Source organism: Phoenix dactylifera, chromosome 5 (assembly GCF_051530095.1).
Source record: "Phoenix dactylifera cultivar Ajwa chromosome 5, Ajwa_hap1_PhDact_Kaust_v1.1, whole genome shotgun sequence".
NCBI lineage: Eukaryota > Viridiplantae > Streptophyta > Magnoliopsida > Arecales > Arecaceae > Phoenix > Phoenix dactylifera.
In genome coordinates, this window is record NC_143194.1 from 22953590 (window position 1) to 22974893 (window position 21304).

At 38.1% G+C, this 21304-nt stretch overlaps 1 protein-coding gene and 1 pseudogene across 7 annotated transcripts in view; one reads left to right on the top strand and one right to left on the bottom strand.

Annotated features, from left to right (window-relative positions):
• Positions 1–804: 804 nt before the first annotated feature.
• On the bottom strand, positions 805–6978 carry LOC103711001 (uncharacterized; annotated as a pseudogene). Its single transcript, XR_016395575.1, has 3 exons — positions 6734–6978; positions 4353–4800; positions 805–1735 (listed from the first exon to the last, which is right to left on the bottom strand). The product of XR_016395575.1 is annotated as an uncharacterized LOC103711001 (transcript).
• A 5950-nt stretch (positions 6979–12928) lies between these two features.
• The window catches only part of LOC103711028 (ATP-dependent 6-phosphofructokinase 5, chloroplastic), a 34402-nt gene continuing 26026 nt past the window's right edge, over positions 12929–21304 (top strand). For 3 of the 6 annotated variants that reach the window (XR_015987152.2, XR_015987151.1, XM_088721878.1), the window contains exons 1-4: positions 12929–13437; positions 14394–14484; positions 16183–16256; positions 20022–20133. Coding sequence is in view for 4 of the 6 variants with exons in the window: in XM_088721878.1 (XP_088578004.1) it covers positions 13136–13437; positions 14394–14484; positions 16183–16256; positions 20022–20133 (579 nt within the window). In the remaining 2 variants the exon portion in view is untranslated. The remainder of the gene's footprint in view (positions 13438–14393; positions 14485–16182; positions 16257–20021; positions 20134–21304) is intronic. The other 3 variants (XM_088721877.1, XM_088721876.1, XM_026806207.3) reach the window with 1 other exon arrangement.

The window sequence follows — 21304 nt, forward strand, 5'->3', positions numbered from 1 at the left end:
TTCCAGTAGATTTACACGGTAGAAATTGGGAGGCGTGCAGTGCCTTTTACGGAGTATTTGTTTATTTATTTTTTGTTAAGAGATTTTTAATTTGGAGAGTGTGTTATTATTTTAATAAAGTTACGCGAATAATGGCGAGGAAGATTAAGAGGCTGGCACTAGATTTTGTTGTCGGGAATCATAACGTCACCGGATTCTCTGCGTAAAAGGAGACAAAGCGAGTATGCGGTCTAAAAGACGTTGCTTTCATTTGCACGCGTCCACGGAGATTTCTATGCGGGTTCTGGACCCGCCCTGGCCTTAGCACCTGTCAAGCCATCGCGTCCACCCGTCACCTCATGGCGAGACAAGCAAATGCTTGTCATTTTATGAATTTATTTACTTGTACGGGTTTGATTTATTTCCTGACGAGCAAAACAGGCGGGCCATCATTATTAGATGAACATTTTGCATTAAATTTTTTTATTTTTATCCAGCTCAACTATGTGATAGATAAAATTCTCTTATTTCTATTTTAGAGTTATTTTTTTTTTAAAAAAAATGAAACGGAGAACCCTGGGAACCTAAGCCCAAGCCTATCAAACTCTGGGAGAGAAAGAGGAGGAAGGAGATCATGCGGTGGTAGAAATTTCTCTCTCCATTTTTTTTTTTTTTCTCTCTCTTTTTTTTTCCTGAGAAACATTAACATGAAAAAATTACTTTTTCGTGAGCCGAAAATCACTCTATTCTTATTTTTTTTCCAAAATAGCCCTTTAGCATTAAAAAAGCATTAAAGACCTAATTTTTATTAAAAATATAATAGGAATTACACATAACTTTCTAATTAAACATAAGCACTTTGGAAGTTTGTCACTTTTCCATGTTCAACCAAACATGCCAAAAGTACTTTATTAGGCATCCTCTTTTCAAGAATCTGCTTTTCATAAATCATATTCTTAAGAGGAAAAATACTTCTCGCGAACCAAACGAGCTCCTAATATAACGCAGTAGTAGAGATTTGTAACTAAACTTTGAACGCTGGATACAAGCGTCATAAGGTCTAAAAATTGCTCCGATGACAAGCCCAACCCAGATATATATGTCACGCCATAAGTTCAAAGTTCAACACCTCTCCACTGTAATACTTCTAGGGTGTATGCTCTCCATAAGGCTTGAGTCGACTCTGGGCCTGTTGAACAGCTAACGGATCGGGTTTGAAATACTACCCTTTTACCACTAGCAACAGATGAAAGCAAGAATGTTCACCAGTGAGATTCTGAAGACCAGCCAGCAAGCAGAAGACCAACAGTGAAATTCTGAAAACAATTCAGCAAAATTTATTCCGATTCCGAGACATCAAAATATAAATTAATCCATAGAACTGGAGCTTGCATGACGTTTGTTTAGATGAAATAATAGACAAAGCTCAATAAATAAGAGATCAACATGTAGGCTGAGAACATACCTCCCACCTCTCCTGCCATGGCATCGCCCGCTATTTCCTCCCTGCCTTCGGCCAACCTGGTCGCCATTTGAGACTGACTGGGCTTTCATGTGTTCAGGCGATGGGAGGATCTGATATACATTTACGAAAGCTGAAATCATCATCGGCTCCATCAACCCAAACGATGAAGAAGCATCGACTTTTCCACGCCGGCCGGTACCGGACCTGGAATGCTCGGATCCCTTCTCCGATCTTCTTGTCAGGCTCCGGATGGCCCCTCTGCAGAATGTCCAACAGCACCATGTGCTCGTACTGCACAAGCAAATGGATGTGACTTGTGAGTCAAAACACCTTAAACGGCTAAACCTGCATCTGAATGAATGCAGTGTCACCGAAAAGATTTGCTTGCGAACAGACTGAGAAAAGTTACAATGCAGGAGTTCAACAGAGAGAAAATGAGATAATATTATGCATAAAGTGAGTGCTTGAAATTAAGCTGTATAAACAACAGATGGACAATTTCAGTCCTATATAAAGAAGCATCCAATGTCTTGGCATGAATCTGGAGGGAATGGTATCTACACTGCAAAGTAATTGATAAGCAGTACGTAAACAGTAAAGAACAGCCAGTGAAATTAAGATATTATCAATCATCCTAGCTTTCTGGATCAAGAATTAGCACTTGAGCTTACCACCCTCAGGAATATAATGAGTCGCCAACTCACCATGTGGTGGAATAGAATACTAAGACAAAAATAATAGGAAAAAAAAAAATCTTCGGACAAAGAGATTGAACTAAAATATGCCATACCACACCGAATCGAATGACGTATTGTACTGGTTCAGTACCGGTACAAGAGGCAGACCGACATTCGATATGCCGAACCAGTTAGACAGCATACCTTACATATGACAAAATATAAAATAGTTTTTCAGCAAAATCAAGTAAAAGCACAGGAACCAAAACAAATATAGGATTCCAATCTTCTATGCCGAGTCTCGCATATGGGCTGTAACTTATGGTGATTTGTTTTCCATCATACTCCATCATTGTAAGGTAATATCTGATATGAGATGCTTCGCTAATTTAGTTCATTCAAACTGAACTCAAAGAAGAAGCATCTGAAGCTTTAGTTTCATAATTGTAGCACCACAAAATTTCCATGGGCACATTTCTTTCCACTTGCTTCTCTTTAGATGTTACATTAAGCTACAAAGAGGGTGAAAAAAAAAATTCCCCCTAACAACTTCAAACATCAAAATAGAAAATCACTAATCCTTGGCAGATAGCAGTGTGTTGAGTTGACATGAGACATCACACTCTTAGGAACATGAGATAAAATCAATTAAGAGGTCCTTAGAAAGTGAAAGTACAGAGACCTGACAGCGATGAAGAAACAAGCGCTAGCAATGCTTCGGAATGCCAAAGAGGTATATCAACCTAACGAGCTAGGTTCTTCTATTGGCTATTAGTTTCATCAAAATCTTAAAGAACAGTAATTGCAATTATATAGGTTGTGAATTCAAGACAGACAGGTTTAAAATTCTCGAAGAGAATTTCTTAAATCTGATGGTCAATCATAAACAAAAATTTCAATTGCTGGGGAAATCAACAAAGCAATTTGAACATGTGATGACTTATGTGGTCGTGAAGAGTGGGGGAAAAATACATATTTCCCAAAGTCAACAATGTACAGATTACACACAGTAATAGTTGTCCATTGGCATCTAGCAAGCAAGAGAATGCATGGTTACCCTTTAATATTGGAGAATAGTATATTTGGTTAAAAGAAAGTCAGAAAATTAACTGAAAATAAATTTATCATGTTTGTCCAGCTAAAAAAGACCCCATAGCATTATTTTGGTCTTCAAGCAGATAATCAAACATTTTCTTTCTTCAGACTTCAAGTTACCAACTTACCATAACAAATAATGTCAACTTTGCACCAATGCATTAGATCATTTTGTTATTGCATCTTTCTTCTTGACTCACAAAAATTGGAAACTCATTTTACTATTAAAACAGTAAGTCCAAAAAAGAAACAATTATGTGTGAATTCCACAATGGACAATTAGATACACATAATACATTTCAAATTATCAACACATTGTAATCAACCGTAGACAGAAAACAATGACATTACTACTGGAAAAAAAATTAATTAAATGACATATCACACTTTCATTCAGCAATGGCACTTCTCAAGTAGACTAAAGAAAGTCTGTTGATAAGATTCTTTGGCATTGAGACCCAGTAAAACTAGAAAATAGAAAACAAGACGGAGCCATGACATCATGATATTACGAGTATCGCAAACAAATCATTACAAACGCAAAGGTTGTAATGAGGCAATACAATTAGATTTCACCTTAATCAAAACTATAAACAGGATATGAATCTAAACAGAACTATGTGCCACATAAAGCCAAGAAATCAGAGGAGGGTGTAACATAGAAAAACAAGATTTTGTTGCCTGCTTGAACTATCTAATGAAAATACTATTTGACAAGTGTACTAAAATTCCATCAAAGCATGGCCTCTGTCACAGAAACCCAACCAAATCCTTACTGACACCGCAAATTCTTTGATCCTAACAAAAAACACTCTCTGTGGATTCTATTTGGTCATAGAATTCCAACAGATTTCCAATGAAAACAACTGGAGCACAGCATGAATAAGAAAATTACAAGTAATTAACTGGAAAGAAAGTAAAATTCGTTCAGTAGAAATTTGAACTTCATCAAAACCCATCTAATGCCACATCAACAATCCAAATTCCCTGATCAAATAAAAAATTACTCTGTAAATTCCACTTAAGAATGAGCTCAAATAGAGCATGATTCATGAAACTACATTGAATTAATAAAAAAAGACAGTAACTTCGGAACTGGAGAAAATCTTTAAAAAACAAACTTTTTAAAGAATAACCTCGTTGATATCGAGATTGAGAGACCAGTGACGTAGGAGATTGAAGTAGTAGTCGAACATCTCCTTCGACGAGTCAAACACCTTCGGCCCCAGGCTCACCGTCATCGATTCCTTGTCCTCCCTGCCTCCTCCTTCTTCTTCCTCCTCCTCCTCTTTCTTCGAATCCTCTCCCCCCTCCTTCTTATCTTCCATCTTCTCGAGCCTTTCTTCTTCCAGAGACCTCTCTACCATCCGTTTCTTCGAGGCTCCACCCTCGTCCTCCTCCTCCTGCTCCTCTGCCGCTGCATCGTTTCCCTCCTCTCTCTTCCTCTTCGCCCCACCTCCTCCGCCCTCCTCCGCTGGCTTCTCCGCACCGCTATCGGCGACCAGGGGCTCGGAACCGCAGGGGATTTGGGGGATGAGGTCTCCAGCTCCATGCCTACGGCGGATCCGGCTTCCGTCGCGTCTCCTTCAATCGTTTGGGGGTTCGCAGCGAGCTCTTCCGCCATGACCGAAGCTCTGAGACCAGGGAAGGAGTTCGGACGTATGGGAAGCCCCCGGTTCCAAGACCCCAGGGTTTTCCTCGTCGTTGAGCGGGCGGATGAGCCCGTTTGGTTCCCGAGGAAATTGCAATCCGGACCCGGATCCGAACGATACTCCCAAACGTGGATCCCATCCCTACCAATCCAACATCTACTAACTCGACCCGGAAGCACTCCTAACAAAAAAAATTGTTATTTAATGCATTTTTACAGCCTTAATAATGGAATCCGCGGCTTCCCTAAAAGATAAAGAAGTCATGTTGCGAGACTTTCTCACCATGGTATAGATCATGGAGTTCCCTAGAGAGTTCTCTAGCACTCTAGGCAATTATTATTTTGTATATTGAATATGTAAGTTGCTGTTGGATATATGAATAGAGGCATTATCCTAGCTACCCTTGTGCATAGCTTAGGGCTCGTTTGGTTCGCGGGAAAAGAAGGGGGGAAAGTGTGGTCAACGGGAAAGTAATGAGATGCCTCTTGTTTGGTTGGAGTTTTCAAAGGAGAGAGAAGAAAAAGTTGTATTCCCATGGAAATGTGATTCCCACATTTCATGGGAAAGTCTTTCCCATGAGAAACATGGGAAAGTTACTTTCCCATTAGGTGGGAATCACTCCATTTTTACTTTTTCCCAAAAAGTCCCTTCAGCATTAAAGAAGCATTAAAGAGGCATTAAAAATCTAATTTTTATTAAGGGCATAATAGGAATTATATATAACTTTCCTAGGAAAGTGGATGGCCAACCAAACATAAGTACCTTGGAAATTTGTCACTTTCCCATGGTCAACCAAACATGCCAAAAGTACTTTCCTAGGCATCCTCTTCCTAGGAATTTGTTTCCCAGGAATCATATTCCTAGGAAGGAAAATGCTTCCCGCGAACCAAACGAGCCCTTAGTTCTATATAAATGGAGGGGCTTTAACTCAACTCCTTGGAATTCTATTCTCCATTTGTAATAATAATAGGAAGGACTTGTTTGATTTGTAGAAAGAGAATGTGAAAACTATGGTCAATAAAAAAAATAGAGCAAGATTTTATATTTTGTTAGAATTTTCAAAGAAGAGAGATAGAAGAGTAGCTTTTTCATTAAAAAAATCCATATTTCATGAGAAAGAAAAATCTATATGGGATGTGTAAAAGTCCACTTCACACCCGCTAAGATCAGAATTTTTTTTCCAAATATGCCTTTAAGCTTATAGATAGAATGAAGTTAGGTTTTTTTCTTTATTAAAGGTATAATAGGTATTATACATATTTTTTTTAGAAAAATAGATGCTTAACGTAATATAAGCCGTTCTGAAATGTACCACTTTTTCATAGTCAATTAAATATGCAAAGTTCATATTCTCAAGCATCATATATCCAAACATTAGCTTTCCATAAAAAATATTTAAGTGAAAAAATTCTTCCTGTGAACCAAATAAGTTCGAAATATTCTTCATCCATTTGCTCTGTAGTTGATTGTTTTATACTTTGCTTAAGCTGAAGTGTTGTGGCGCAGTTGCCAAACACATGGCTTGGGCCTCACGAATGAAGATCGTTAAAGAAGAGGTATGCTATTATTATTTTTTTTATTTTCTTCTCTCTTCTTTTTTTTTTTTTGCTTAGACAACATATTATACAAACCTGTTGTGAATACAACCACAAAAATCAGAAAATAAATTGTCTCTAAACGCTATGAGTACATGAGCCTCAAAAGACTAGAGAAGTCTTCTCGAATGATCTGCCATATACAAAGCCATTTAATCCGCCGCGCCATTCATCTCCCGATAAACATGCCTTGCTACAAAGGCTAAATAACCACTAGCAAGATGCCAGATATTTTGAATCAGGGAGTTTGGCCTTGCATCGTCAGCCTACCTTTGGATCCAGCTAATTACTGCCACAGAGTCGCCCTCCAGTATGATGGCATTAGCCCTCAAGGAACTCCGTGTATTGCTGAGGCTAGCCCAAGCAGCACTCAGCTCTGCCTCAAGAACTAAACAGGTGAATAATTGGCATCCGCTTGCAGCAACCAATCTGAAATCAGGGTCTCTGATGATGAAATCAACCCCACCCTTCTTGCTACTATCCAATACAACTCGTCGCAAGAATGTGCCATGCATGCGGACTTATTCCAAATTTCCAATTCAAACAAGCTCAGGGTTCAAGTTTTCAATCCAACAGTCCAAAGGCAAGCCAACACAGATCTCTATTTTTCCTTAAAAGAAAATCAAATTTTAGGTTTTCTGCTTAGAATCAAGCCTTTGCTTTAGTTTTTGTCATATTTGAGCGGGGTCAAGGTGCAAGCTGGCTAGACACGCTCAAGTGCCTGACAGTGGCTTCCTGAGAATGAAATTTAGATCTTATTTGACATCAATTTATTTTTAAAATAAAAACCATAGAATTTAAAATAGAAATATGTTTCGTGCTTTTATTTATTCTAGTTTTTAAAAAATATTTTATTATTTTTAGAAAAGTGAAAGTAAGAAATCCTTATCTTTTTAAAAATAAAATGATTATGTTTTTTTACTGCCACCATGCACTACAATCTCCACTGCGATGCTCCTAGCTGCCTCTGCCACCCTGCCGTCGTCTTTACTAAACCACCGACCCCATCATTACCATCTTTACCATATAGCTGGCACCCTCGTTATTACTATGTATAGCTCCATTTCCGTTATTATTGCCATCTTCGCTACTATTGTTGCCTCCACCACATGTACTACTGTCCCAACCACCAACACTACCACCACTCTGCTGCTTCATTGCTACTACCACCGCCTTCATTGCCATTATATACCTATAGAAATAAAAAATAAAAATGACGTTAAATGGCAGCCTAGTTTCTCACTTGGATCTGCTTACATTACAATATAAATATAGAAAGATTCTTCGAATCTAATCATACCACTAGATTCTATTAACAATTATCATCATCGTATGGCTGATTGGCAAATACTAGCGATTCTAGCCTCCTAGAAACGAATTGCAACCGACAATCCAAAGTAAGAACCAGCTTTTGGAGTTAGCCATCTTTCTCTCATGCATTTCAATCATAGATTAAATCTCTTAATTTAGAGCCTTTTTGAAGTTCCAACTAGTTCTAATTAACAATACATTTCTCGGACAAAGAAAATAAAACTGTTTTGCGCTGGATATATTAGAATACATTTAAACCCCAATAAAAAAATCGAGGGGCTTTGTGATTTGAAAACAGTTCCATAATTAGTGGGACTTTAAACACATGATATTATTACGAAATCTCGCAAAAAAAAAAAAAAGCTTCTGAATCTAAGAGTTCACCCTATGTCAATAGTTGAAATGCCAGAAATGGAAACTCGAAACTCATGGCGGACTAAAGCCGCACTCTTGCTTATTTGATCTGACTTTACGCGCGGAAACCGTGAACGCAAGCAGATGGCTGTCTTTTTATTTAAAAAAAAAAAAATTCTTCCTCTCGAGGAGGCGTGAAGCCGCACGTATAAAAGTTTGACTTTTCACTCATAAAAATCAAAAAGCACCCTTCTGTAAAAAAATATAATATATATATATATATATAATTTAACTCATTCTATCAACTTAAGTTCTTAGGATAAGTGGTAATTTTAACATGATATTAGAGCAGATGTTTTGAGTTCGGGCTCAACCATTAAAAAGAAATCCGGCCCATATGCGAAGAAAAGTATAAGAAAATATTAAAAAAAAATAAATCTACCTCATTCTATCATGCTTTCACGCCAAGAAACCTTTATGTTCCGGTCATGTTTTAGAAAAATGGTTATTAATGCTAGTGTCGTTGCAAACTACATCGTATTTGTTTTGTTATGTCATATTTTTTACCAATTTTCAACATGTATGTATATTTTGCAGCAACTACGTAGTTCACAAGAAGAGGGCTTCTTCGTTGCGTATTGAGTTTTATTATTAATTATTTCATGAGTACAAGCAATTATATAGTGGCATTATAGGTACCATGCATGTGCACTGCACAAGATTTGACTTTCTCATAAGCATTAAGCAATTATTATAGATGAATATAATTATAAGATTAAAATTATATTTCTATTTATATTAGAAAACATACTTATTTCTATGCTTTTGTTATTATAATATGTTTATTTTTTTCTTAAATAAAAAAAGAGAGGAGGGAAGGATGGTCATTATGGACGCACTGAAACTACTAGTTTATCTATCTTGTTGATAAAATCTCTTGATGATTGTATTAGAGGTTTGGATTCAATTCTCAACTTTACTATATTAGGAGTTAAAGGATATTTGGGTGAAGCTATCCTCATTTTGCAGTCTATTAATTGAAAGCATCGTTCCAAATAAAAATGAAAGAGAAAAATATTTGGCTCTTTAGAGAAACAAGCATAATAAATACTTCAAAAAAAATTGGCCGGAGATAAATGGATAGCTTGGAAACTTCTATTGGATATCTAACATTTTTTTTGTAATTTGTCGGACATCTACTTGAAGGTTTGTAATACAATAACCATTGGGAACATCTATATATCATGATGTTAAAATACCGAATATGAAATATCATGTTGCTTACAATCCACAATATTTATTAACTTTTTTCATATAATAGGTTTGTGATGTGAATAAACGAGGGACTTTGCATGTCAACAGCTTATTCCACACTACAGCCATACCATGAACTCTCTACTCTTACTTCTAGGTTGAGTTTTGTTATATTTTTCTCAAGTTGCTTTTCAACCTAATTCTCAGTGCAATATGCATAAAGTTCAACTATTAATTTAGAACCAAGATGCCAACTTTGCTCTTGATGATTTGTAAGAAAAGCGTGGATGACAACCGTCTTTGCAAGGTGTTTTGAAGGAGACTAATAAAAAATTTTCTTCTAAGCTTATCCTACTTTATAGTTTATTCTTTGTACCAAAGCTCTCTTGACTGATACTACACTTCTCTTAGTTCAGCAATTGCCTTACCTTTTAGCGTACGTATCAGATGCAATACTTTTTTTTTATTTTTTGATAAACCGAATAAATTAAACCATTCGAGTATAAATATGACTATGAAAAACAGCTAATCAAATATTAAACATAGAAAGGTTTATCGAAGAATTTCAAAATATAGTTCCAATATAGTAGGCCATATAAAATATCATCCAATTAGCTGTATTATATATATATATATATATAATTTGAATGAAAAATAATGTAACAATCTTGCAAGAGAGGTTGAAAGCCGGGAAACTTATTTTTGAGAATAAGATGCAGCAGGAAATAATTGAACTATTTCTAAAAGAACGGTCCATTTTCCAGACCCTAACCTCATCTGCCATCAGTCCCCGTCGAGAGAGTTCCGTGCTCGCCCTACGGTCAGCTTTCAGCGAAGGCAGTTGGTGTTCGCCGGGAATGACAACCGTGAATTTCGTAGAAAGATAAGGACAATGCCAACATCAAGTCATAGACGCCGGCCGACGCCGTTGAATTCAAATCAGGTGGTATAGTATTCTGCAAGCGGCCGCATACAAATTCCTAAGCGGAGACACATATATAGCATCCAGCTATTTCTATTGTTTTTTTTTCTCTTTTTTTGGCACAACTGCTCACACTGCTATGATGAGCGTGCAGCCAGAAAAATTAAAAAATAAAGCACTAAAGGGCGGTCTTCTGATGTGGCCAGAGGACCGCTCCAGAATACTAGGCGGCATAAATAGCAGCCTAATCGGCAACTCTATTTTCTTTCTGTTTCAGCTCGCCTATTTGCTCCCTAGTATAGAAATTGCCAAGAAATTAGGCATCGCAGGCAGCCCCCATCCCACATACATATTTCTATACGCACGGTAGATAGCACCATCTCATGCTTGGAACTAACAGCCGTTAAAGCCAGTTTCAATGGTTCCGTTATGCCACACTCACATAAAATGGGCAATTAACTAACAAAATATGGCTCATCAGAATTGTGTTATAGGTGAAAAATAATAAGTGGACCGAAGTTTTGTGCCAAAACTTTTGTCTTCCTTGCTTGCACATTTTGCCATACGAAAAGATTTAAAAAGAAATATACACATATGTAATAAATAAATCTAAAATAATTAAATATGAAAAATTTACTGCTTGAACACTTTGTCTTCACTGCTAGCCTGGTATTTTTTGTGCACATGGAAAATTCATCCTAAAAAATGGCAACAAAAAAAATAATATAACTTGTCTAAATTGGTTGTCAATATGGAAGCTTGAAGAACTAATTTGTGGATAAAATATTTTTACATAATAGGCTTTTATGACGTGCATAAAAGAAAGAATTATATTTGGATTAGATTTGAAGAGTCGCGGAGATATACAATTTCAAAAGAAATTAGTTAATTTAAAAAGTAATTTTTCTTATAATTGAGGAAAAACGGTGATGAAATATCTCTATCATAATAATATCTTTGTTCAAATTTTTGTACCTGAGAAAAAAAAATCCACGAGTTAGATAACTAGGCATAGAAATCCAAGTTGGTAGAACATTGAGTCCCAAACTTAGTAGTACGTGGATCTGAGGAACTTTGTATGCGCGTTAACGTGCACCCAGAGGCAATTTTTTACTACTCTTTCTAGTTTTTCGAAGCAGTAGCACTGGAGCTGGTCGAGCACTATAGAGTGGGATATCATATATACCTATGTGTCCTATCATATATGGTTAGACAGAAATGTCCAGATCTTTGAGGAAAGAGAAGTGCACTCGAGAACAGTGGCAGATAGTGCTTTACTTCATGTTGCGGAGGTCATCGGCACTATTGCTATGTCGTTGCTTGGGTCAGCCAGGGACATCTAGGGGTCCCACCTAACTCGTGTACCACCCAGGACCATTCTGATCTCTTGGGAGCCTCCACTCCCTGGTTTCCTCAATGTTAACTTAGACGATAGTATCACTGACGATGGTGGTAGAGAAGGAGTTGGCTATGTGATTAGGGACCATGAGTCTAGGTTTATTGCGGTAGGGGGACGACATATCTTTGATGAGGCAGTCAGTAGCGTAGAGTTGAGAGCCGCATGGGAGGGTATTTTCTATGCCAGATTGACACTAGGGGCGGATTGTATCAATTTTGAAGGTGATACAGCTACGGTGATCGATTGGATCCAGGAGAGTGTTCATAGGCACAACCGTCTTGACATTCACCCATTACTGTGGGATACATGTGAGCTTATGGAAGGGCTTATAGCCTTTCAAGCTACTCATGTTTATCAGGAGACGAACAATACTGCTGGCTGGGTTATCTCTTTTGCTGCGCACCATTCAGAAGAGTTTCACTGGGAGAGTTCTGAGTTTGCTTTCTCCCTCTTTGCTGACTTCTTTTTTTTTTGTTAAAACGGTATTTCATTTCATATACCTCTAACGTGAGTACAACCAGCCATATCAAATGAAAGTAAACAGTAAAAAGAGTGTGGAATGCATTCTGGGCTTGTCCAAAAGGCCTTCCCAAAGTGCAGAGCAACATAAGAGGCAGCTCAGTCTGCTGCGCTGTTCGCCTCCCGATATACACGAGCTATCTGACATGCGGTCAGCTCTCGTGCCAATCTGCGTGTGTCCTGTATTAGCGGGGGACCATCTCCGTACCTGTCCATTCCTCAGATCCAGTCAATCACCGTAGATGAATCACCCTCGAGGAATAGGTTGTCGACCTCCAACACCCGTCTCGCATACAAAATGCCCTTCTAGGCTGCCCGCAACTCCGCTCCCACTGCCGTCAATCTGGGTGCACTCCGCCCTTCAGCTGTAATAAATCTGCTCCCATGGTCTCTGATCACAAAACCCACACCCCTAGAGGCGCCGTTCTCCGCCAAGCCTCTATCGAAATTCACCTTAAGATAACCAAGGGGTGGGGGTACCCAAGAGAAGTAGCTAAACCTGTACGCTGAGACAACAGTACAGGTACCCAGATATCCCTGGCCCTCTCAGGTGAGGTCGATGTGGCCACCCTAGTAATCTTTGCCGTATGCCGTATGGCTCTCTCCGTCACAACCTAAGGGGACGATCTAACAACCGTTATTTTCGAGAAACGGTCGTTCACGGCAACTCTGGGGCCCGTCATAACGACATAACGGTATCGTTGAAACCTTGGCGGTGCCCGACCGAGACCGAGGCTACGAAGTCTCTTTCTCCCAGTCTCTGTTTCTTCCCTCCGCCTCCCTCGTTCTCCTCGCCCTCCTCCTCACACCCTATAAACACCCTCCTTCGCTCCTCCTCCAATGGAACCCTCGTCTCTCCTTTCTAAGGTTTCGTTTCTTGGCCTCGAAGAGAGAAAGAGAGAAGTAGATATAGATGGCTTCGATCATAGCTCCTTCTCCTCCAGTTCTCACCAGTCCTTCGAGGAAGCCCTGTTCTTGGCCTCCAATCCCCGGTAAGGGTCGCCTTAGGTTCAAGGGATCGAGGAGGAACCGGAGGAGAGATCGGCCAGTCTTCGCGGCTTCTACAACGGAGGTTGGGACCCAAGAATTGGATTTCGGGGACACGGATTGGAAGAAAAAGTACCAGGACTTCGAGAGGCGGTTCAACATCCCTCACCTCACCGATTTGTTTCCGGACCTCTCTCCCATGCCGTCCACCTTTAGCCTCAAGAGTAGGTGAGCTGAACCGAATTCTTGGTTCGATATCCTGTTATAATTTGTGAACTCGACGAAAGTAGGGATTTTGATGGTTCTTTTTGAGGAATTTGTTGGTTGTGGTTGTGACCGTCTTTCTTCTGCCTCAAGAATAGGTGGGTTGGAATGATTTCTTGTTGCTGGTAGACCAAAGAGCAGGTAAACTGAAATTGAAACTTGATGAAAGTTTGATGTTTCTTCTTACAATTTGGAAACTTGATGAAAGTTTCATTTTTAAGGTCTCTTTTTAGTTATTTGTTCCTGGGTTGTGATGATGGGCAATACTTATCTTTGCTGCTATCCTTGTTTTTGGATTATTCACCTAGATTACCGACTCTCTTCCTATTTGGACTCTGATCTGATTTTTTTGTCATGGTCCTTTTGAAACGTGGCCACAGATGTGAACTAGTCATTGATTCTGGGTATTGAGATAGAAATATTGAACATGAAACTTATGCTGTTTGACAAGGCATGCAGGACTTTTCCTTTTAAAATTATAGAAGCTGATCTTATATATGCAATAATGTTTGTAAAATTGAGGTTCTATGATTTAGATTGTTTTTTGGAGTTTCAAGGAAAAAACTTGCTCTGTTGGTAAGAACGATGATATGTATAACATTACGTATCATATAGTTTTTCTTAATAAGAAATTGCTTGTCATGTGAAAAGCATCCACCTAAACCTTGTTAGTAGGAAAGAATTTGATTGGATTGATAACACCGGGAGCATGAACTGAATTATTATTGTTTCTGTCATTATGTAATCTTGTTAGAAGCTGTTAGAAGATTGCATCATCATTATGTTTTAGTAATTAACTCTAGTTCTTTCTTTTTGATGATATCCACAAGCAGTTCAACAGTGCTCTGTGAGTTTTGCTTTTTCTATATAATCTTGTTGGTGCACTTTATCTTGAGCTTTCTTTGACATATATGTTCCAGGCGTTCTGTGAGTGATGATCTACTCAATGGTTATCCATTAGATGGTCAATGGAATGGATATGTGAACAATAATGACCGAGTGCTTCTCAAGGTATGCGCATTGATACCGCTTCACTTATCTTTTCTGATTACCTAGGACTGATTGTGTTTACCATAGCACACATTCAGAGAACTTGCTTGTGTCAAATTTTTCCTTGATTTCTTATGCAAACCATCTATTGAACTATGAACTAAAACTAGTCAGAATAAAGATAAGACATTGACAAGAACTGTTAATATCAGTGTTACTTCACCTTTCCTTGACTAAGATGAATTCTATAAATCTAAGTTTTGGAGATATTTTGAAGTCTACTTGCAGCTATTTTGCATGCACATCCATCACAGTTATGCTTCCCAGGTTTCTGCTGCATGTTTTATTCTCATTTTCCAAGTTCAGACAATTGTTGATATTTTTTACTTAGATGCTGAATTCAAGTACATAAAGTTGTATTTTTCTTCTTCTTTGAGCATAGCATGATGTTCTCTTGGATCAACAGATAGATATGGTATCTTGAAGGTATACGTGCCATAAATCCAGCTTGGTGGAACCCACAAGAACTCTAAGATCATGTTAGAGAAGGATGTGGGAGAAAGAATGCTGGTATTTGGTAAAGACACTCGATATAGTTACATCCTTACATACATCTACTTGAATAAATGGACATAAATTGATGGACTGAGAAATAAACTATGCATGCAGAATTGGAGGCAAGAAATTTTAAATATTCATATTTAGACATATATTTGATTTATGAACATCAATCAAATTTGGTTACCATTGGGTGGCAGATATACATCTAATGACATACTCAAGCCATCATTGGAAAAATTTAGAACTCATCAATTGTTGTCCAATTCTAAATTTGTGAAGATCCTTATATATATTTGTGTGTTTCATGCAACAAATTTTGAAACTTAGTTGCTTCATTGTATAAGAGTTTTGTAACTTGGATGAAGCATATGATCCGTGTTGCAATTGGAGGCCGCTGACAACCAGACATATTAGGTTGGAAAAGTCATTCATGTACAACTCTATGTATTCTGTCCATGTATGTATATATACATTCTGTATGTATGTATATATGTATTAACACTTATGCGCTGAACATAACAGTACATTTGTAGCCAACATATTAAGCATCAATCTGTTGTGTTTTTCTGAGAAAGGACTTAACTTCTTCAGTCTTATGCAAACTCTTTCCAAGCCTGGAATCATCTTGGAGGGTGGTACCTTAGTTTCATGACTTACAACTGCGCAACTAATTGTACAATAGGCGATTCTACTTGCTGTTCAGCCTCCTATGTGTCTTGCAGACTCTTTTTTCATCCAAATTCATGCTAGCTAGGGCTTTTGCATCAGTTTAGTTTGAGGAATGAGATCAGGTTGACAGCAAGTTTCAAAATGTCCCAAAACTTTGAACATACTTGGTTCTGTTAGACATCCTATATACATGAAAAAAGCCTTGTTGTTTAAAGTTGTCTATGGTTTTAGTATATGTTGCTGTCTGAAGGACATTCGACAGTACTTATTTATGTTAGTTATGATTTGCATATGAATTGTTTTGGTCTTGAGGTGCTTGCCCCAGATTTTGCATGGCTCTGTTTGTTGATGTTAGCTAATAATGCATCTTTTCTTCTAGGTTAAATATATTTTATACAATGATAAATTTTCTTGTGCTCACAGTGACTATTAATTTACCAGAATTCCTTAGAGAAATTTATCTGTTCTTAAATCTTACCATTCTTTCAGGTCATAAACTACTCTACTCCAACATCTGCTGGTGCTGAGTGCATTGATCCTGATTGTACTTGGGTAGAACAATGGTAATTTGAGACTATCTATTTCAGTTCATAGAGAAAATATTCCCTCCATAGGAACATGGTCCTAGCAATAATCTGATGTTTATCATGATTAAACAGACGACTGTATTTACATGAACATAAACAAAGACTAATTCTTCTGAACACAAGATGTCATTTAGAAAATATATGACATAGGATAAGCAGTTCTGGACTGACATGGCAACAGATGCCATAACTGTGAGATATAACCGTTTTTGCTATACCTGTTAAATTTGGAATTTGCCATTCATTTGGATCTGTTGGAATGAACATTATGAGATTCAGTGGTTTTTTTGACTTACTGTACACAATATATCATGATTATACGTATTTTAATGGTAGCATATGTAGCAGTCGGGCTACAAGGAAAGTTTACTGCTTTAACAGTTTCAATCTTCCTTAAAACAACTTGTTCTGCAAGCATAGTTTGTCTTTGGAGATGATTTTTCTATTTAGATTGTTTCATATACTAATTTTACTCTGCCAGAAACTGGCTTCGTAATAGTTCCTCATCCAGGAATAAGATGCCTATCTATTTGACTGTGCTATGTGGGGTTGTCATTTACATTGCTAGGAGGGAGCAGTTGAGGAAACCATATGAGCGGAAAGAAACATAAAAATCATGATTTTGGGAAAGGAAAAGCATTGATGAGATAACGCCATTAAATTTCACCCAAACTTTGTATGAGCACTTTCATACTCTGGCAAGGACACAAAGGAGCTCTACCTATTAGTTATTTCAATTGCTCCATTTGAGACAGATAAACACTAGGTTTCCTGTATTTAAGCAAAGTGAGAGGAGTCTATCTAAAATGCTTTTAGTCTATATAGTCCACGAACCATTTATGACGTCTCATAACCAGGGATGCAACTTGCTCAGGTTGTTTTAGGTCATGAGACAAACCAAGCCCAAGATAATACAACCTGATTCAATAAAAAAAAATGAACCTCCTTAGACATGAACTCAAACTAACACTATATTCTTCAATTTAGTTGAGCTGGGGTCCCACTAGCTTGGCATGGGGAATCCAAGAAGCCATCATTACAAAAATCCTTCGCCATCAAACAAGCTGATGGTGAGTCAAGTGCAATAGATAAAGGATTTAAGGAGCTGTTTGAAGTTCTGTAAGTACGGCCGCAGGCAGCTCAAGTTGTACATGTAGGCTGGCCTACTTGTTTGAGTTGCTTGTTGGCTACAACACTGTTTTTATGGTAGGTCAACTTGTGGATAAAAAATCTGTGGGACGAGTTGTAGCCGCTCGAGTAGATATCTTTATTAAAAGGGGATTGATAACCTACTCTCTGTTATGGTAGGTTATCACTCTACCCATTTTTTCTAAGACAAAAAATACTCTTATTTTTTATAACTCTTAAGGGTATTTTATGTCTTTTTACAATCCCACATTAACTCACCCTCTCAACCCCCCAATTAATACTCTCTCCCTCTCCTTCTTTCTCTCTCTGTTATATATATATATATGTGTGTGTGTGCGTGTGTGTGTGTGTGTATGTATGTATATATGTATACATATACATATATATAGATACATACATACATACATATATATATACATATATATGTATATACGTACGTATATATACATACATATATCTATCTATATATATACATACATCTATCTATATATATACATACATCAATATGTATATACATCTATATGTATGTATATACATATAGATACATCTATATGTATGTGTATATATATATATATGTGTGTGTGTGTGTGTGTGTGTGTGAGAGAGAGAGAGAGAGAGAGAGAGAGGGATAGAGCATTAATTGGGGGGTTGAGAGGATGAGTTAATGTGAGGTTGTAAAAAGACATAAAATATCCTTAAGAGTTATAAAAAGTAAAAGTATCTTTTGTCCAATAAAAAATGGGTAGATTGATAACCTACCATAACAAAGAGTAGGTTATCATTATCAATCCCCTTATTAAAAAAAGAAAGATTTTCCTTCTTCCCCTCTCCTCTACTCTGCCTCCTCCTCCTCTTCCGCCGCCCACCCCCTCCAGCTCTGTGTAACGTGCATTGCCTCTAGCCGTTCACCCCGCTTCTTCCTTCACCTTCTCTACCCTCCTCAAGGTCTGGAACATCGCTCGCTCCCTTCTGATGGGCGCCTAGGTCCATGTCTAGGCATTCATCACTGGCGGCTTCGAAACCGAAGAACTCACCCTCATCGCCATATATGTTGAGTGGTTCGACTTGGAATCCGCTCATAAGGCATCCGACGGAATGTACGACAGAGATTTCATTCTTTTTCTGAACTTCTCTCCAAGTACAAGAAGTGAGCTTTCTTGTAAATCAACAATTACATCTTAAGTTGCAATGCAACTTCAACTATAGGGATTCAAGGCTTCATATATCCCTTGGATATAATACTCTATCTTGTACTACTAAAAGTTGTCTTAGTCGTCTCAGGGTGAGGGCATCCTGTTATGCAAACAAAGTTTGGTCTGTGGTGGATTGCTGTGAATTAAGTCAGGTTTAGGTTGGCCAGTTTGCCCAAGTTCTTTGCTTAATGAAGACCCAACGTAAAATTCATTTGGTGAGTTTGATTCAGAAACTAGTGCGAGATCAATACTTACTTTCCCAGTCCAACCCACATATCAGGCTCATATGGTGCATATAATTTCACCCGGGTTCAACTAATTCTAAAGTTGCACGGTTGCACCTGGCTATTAACATGCTTTGGACATGGAAATGCAAGCAAGACATCAGCTGATGTTGGGATGTACCTGAAAGGCATGGAAAGGCAACACAGTAGGAGTGAAATAACTCAGGGAGTGCCATATCTCATGATACTAGGGTACTGAAAATGCATTTCCTAGGATTCATAAAGATTCTATTTCAATACATGATAAAATATTAAAATTGTTGAAACATTGTTGGACATGGTGAGGATTCTCAAGGCAGTGGTTGTGTTACATTTCATAAGGCGACTTACATGTCTGTGGACCGCAGGAGGCTTGCTAGCCATTCCATTTAAAACAACTAACTGAAGATCAAGGGAGATGAAGTTCATAGTGTAGATGGTATGATGACTTCTCAATTTTTGTTCAAGTGCATAATTAGGGCATTTGTGCCAATTTTGGCAAACCCTTATTTATGAAGGGCCGCCTTCGATGCTGAATCTCAATCCAAGGAAGCTTGGTCATGGAGCAGTACTTTTCATGTATCCATGCTGATAAAGTAAAGTTTTGATGAGTTATTTTCAGGACTTCGTTGAAAAATGTGATCTTTTGACAGGCCATCAGAAAACTCATTCTCGGCATGAAATATCAATCGCATTTTGACAGGTTTTCTTAGTCCTAGAAGGGCCATGAATTAGCTGTTTTGCCTATTGTCTAGTTTTTTGTTACTGAAATAAAATAATTTGATTATATGTGATGTAATGTGCTTATTGTGGGCCATTCATTGTTTGGTAGACCATGGGAATACAATAGCAAGATCATTCACAATGACAAGGGAAACCTACATGTTAGGAATCTTCCAAGAAATCAGAAGTTACAACTAAGGCAAAATCAATGGAGACTGTCAAACTTCTTTTAATATCTTGTTGATGTATCTTGTCCTAGTACTAGTAATACTTTATATGAAATTCTGGGTGGAAAGTGTGCACTGATGTTGTTTTATATGTTTTTCTAATTCATTCAGGTTGTTATATGGTAGGTCTATCAGATAAGATATCACCTGATTAATGGCTGGTGGATTTTTTTTTATTGATTTCAGGGTTCATCGCGCAGGGCCAAGAGAGAAAATATACTTCAAACCAGAAGAAGTAAATGCAGCAATCATTACTTGTGGAGGCCTTTGTCCGGGTCTCAATGATGTTATTCGCCAGGTGAATATAAGAAATATACAAGTGTATCAATAACAATTATCTCTATTTTAATTACATAAAATCATTAAATGTATGACTTTCTTTATTTTTTTGCAATTACCGAATCAGAACAGACACATACTCAATTTCAGATTCTAATTTTTGTATATATTTTTAGCTATAGGCAACCATTTAATTTATATAAAATTTTTGAAGTATAAGTTTCGTCAAACGTCTTCCAGTTCTTTTCAGAGAATCCAACACATACTTGATTCTACACCAACATAATAATAATATAAGTTTGAAAATCACAAAAAATTGTTGCACACATCAAGAAATCACAAACCGACTATCAATAATGCTCGAATAATCAATATAAATATGCATATCAAATACTAATAAAAATCTAACCACTTAAGAGCGGTATATCATACGATATCTCATAAATCTTCAATAGTGTTTTTAATGCTTTTCATTCCATTCCTTTTGAATTTGATCTGGATCCAAGATAAATTATCTTTTCGACTTTGGGCCAAATCTCGGTCACCATGGTTAGTGGAACCGTTTCAAACCATCCGGTTTGGGGCGTCCCGATCTATACTGGCGGCGCACCAGGACGGTTATGGCAACAAAATCGAGATTCCATCACCGGAGGGAGAGAAGAAGGAAAAAGAGAGAGAGAGAGAGAGAGCGGGGGAGGGAGGGAGAGGTAGAGCAAGGAGGAGAGAGGCGGGCCAACGAAGGCTGGGGAGCCTCCACGTGGAGGAGGCGGAGGCTGAAGAGCTGCGGAGGTGGGGCTCCGCCTTCGGTCCCCACGCCTCCGGCTGGTCTTTCTCCTCCTTCCTCTCCCTTTCCCTCCCTCCCCCCTCTCTCTTTTTCTCTCTTTCGTTCTTTCTCTCCCTCGCCTCTGCTGTATCGGTACAGGGCTGATACGGTATAGTGCGGGGCTGTATCGACCTGTGACGCTGGGCAACCGATACGGGGCCCGGTATCGGCACAACAGACATGGTCGGTCACGTTTTCCACTCGTGATGGGGCAATCGATAGTATCATATTTCCAACTTGTATCGAGGCATTCGATAGTTCACATTTTCAGCCGGTGACAGGGCATTCGATAGTATTATATTTTCAGCCTGTGACGGGGCATTCGATAGTATCACATCTACACCTATATCAAATTTGAACTTTTAAG